The 2,105-nt window shown below is 43.8% G+C and overlaps 1 protein-coding gene across 1 annotated transcript; it reads left to right on the top strand.

The window, feature by feature from the left end:
- The first annotated feature begins 786 nt into the window (after window positions 1-786).
- OR1N1 (olfactory receptor family 1 subfamily N member 1) lies at window positions 787-1,722 on the top strand. Its single transcript, XM_066254645.1, has one exon. It carries the CDS (start codon window positions 787-789, stop codon window positions 1,720-1,722), a length of 936 nt encoding a protein of 311 aa, XP_066110742.1.
- The last annotated feature ends 383 nt before the right edge of the window (window positions 1,723-2,105 follow it).

The following is a 2,105-nucleotide window of genomic DNA, read 5'->3' on the forward strand; positions in this document are numbered from 1 at the left end:
ATGGGGCTACATGTGTCTTTACGTATCACTGTTTCTGATTTTTTGGGGTATATACCCAGTAGAGGGATTGCTGGGTCATAAGGTAGTTCTATTTTCAGTTTTTTGAGAAACCACTATACTTTCTTCCATAATGGTTGTACTACTTTACATTCCCACCAACAGTAGATGAGGGTTCCTTTTTCTCCACAGCCTCTCCAACATTTGCTATTACCTGTGTTGTTAATAATAGCTAATCTAAGAGGTGTGAGGTGGTATCTCATTGTAGTTTTGATTTGCATTTCTCTAATAACTAAAGAAGATGAGCATCTTTTCATATATCTGTTGGCCATTTGTATTTCTTCCTTGGAGAAATGTCTGTTTATAAAGAATTCTTTATGGATTTAGAGGCTACCATGAGAATGTAAGAGTCAGCTCACCTCCATCTACTTAAATATTCATGTTACCACAATGATGAAATTGACATGGGGCTGTTGACCTAGTTCAAGGCTCAATAATCCCCAGGATTGAACATGCCCAGTGCCTCCTTAGTGGAGTGTCCTCTTTATAAAAGTTTGACCAGAGGAAAAGAGAGAAAAGGAAAGGAAAAAACAAAACAAAACAAAAAATGATGAGAGAAGAGAACAGAAGAAAGTAGGGTCAGATCAGAGGTTAAGTCAGGATTGGGGAGGATAATGAATTTAAAGGGAGATTTGGGAGTTAGAAGATTGGGAAGTCAGCAACACAGAGGGTCCTAGAAGAAAGCTAGCATTCTCTCTGTCCTTCCCAGCTTCTAGATGCTGTAGAGTCATGGAAAACCAGTCCTGCATCTCTGAATTTTTCCTCCGGGGATTATCTGGGTCAGCAGAGCAACAACAATTATTCTTTGGTCTTTTCCTGAGTATGTATGTTATCAACTTGACTGGGAACCTGCTCATCATCCTGGCCATCAGCTCTGACCCACACCTCCACACGCCCATGTACTTCTTCCTGGCCAATCTGTCTTTTGTTGACATGGGTTTAACATCTTCCTCAGTTACCAAAATGCTGGTGAATACTCAGACTCAGCATCACACCATCTCCTATGCTGGTTGCCTCACACAAATGTATTTCTTACTGATGTTTGGTGATCTGGACAACTTCTTCCTAGCAGTAATGGCCTATGACCGCTATGTGGCCATTTGCCGCCCTCTCCACTATTCTGCCATCATGAACCCCCGTGTCTGTGCCCTGCTGCTCGTGTTGTGCTGGGTCCTCACCCACGCCATTGCCCTGACTCACACGCTCCTCATGGTTCGGCTGTCCTTCTGTGCTGTTGGGGAAATAGCGCACTTTTACTGTGACATAATTCCTGTCCTGCGTCTGTCGTGTTCTGACACCCACGTCAACAAGTTGATGGTTTTGGCCTTATCAAGCCCAGCACTCATCATCCCGTTTATTTTCATTGTTATCTCCTACATCCACATTGTGTTGGCCATCCTCAGGATCCGGACTCCCGGTGGGGCGGGAAAGGCCTTCTCCACCTGCAGTTCTCATCTCTGTGCTGTCTGTGTGTTCTATGGGACCCTCTTTAGTGCCCACCTGGGCCCCACCTCTCTCGCCTCTGAAGAGAAGAACATTGCAATAGCTGCAGTGTACACCGTGGTGATCCCCATGCTGAACCCCTTCATCTACAGCCTAAGGAACAAGGACATGAAGGGGGCCCTTAAGCGGCTGCTCAGTAGCAGGAGAGTTTTTTCCTCTTAGATGTAGTGGAGGTAACCTTTAAAGTAAAGCTGTGGGCTTGGAGTCTGACAAACTAGGCTTCAGCTTTGGGTCTGCCACACACTTGCCAGAAGATTGTAGTATCATTACCTAATCTCTCTGAGCCTTAGCCTTCTCATGTGAATGGAGGTTATAATCTCTATCTAATAAGGTGACTTGAGATAAACTAGGAAATGCCCTAGTATAGTGGCTAGTAATAGTAGGTTTTCAATAAATGATAGCTGTTATTATTACTGTTGTCACTCTTCATCCCTCCCCCACTGAAAAAGTAATAAAAACCTTTCCTCTGAAATTCATTCATTCATTAAATATATACCAGACACCAACTTAGTGCTGGGAGCTGTTATAAATGTTAAGGATGTAGC

Source organism: Saccopteryx bilineata, chromosome 2 (genome assembly GCF_036850765.1).
Source record: "Saccopteryx bilineata isolate mSacBil1 chromosome 2, mSacBil1_pri_phased_curated, whole genome shotgun sequence".
Classification (NCBI taxonomy): Eukaryota; Metazoa; Chordata; class Mammalia; order Chiroptera; family Emballonuridae; genus Saccopteryx; species Saccopteryx bilineata.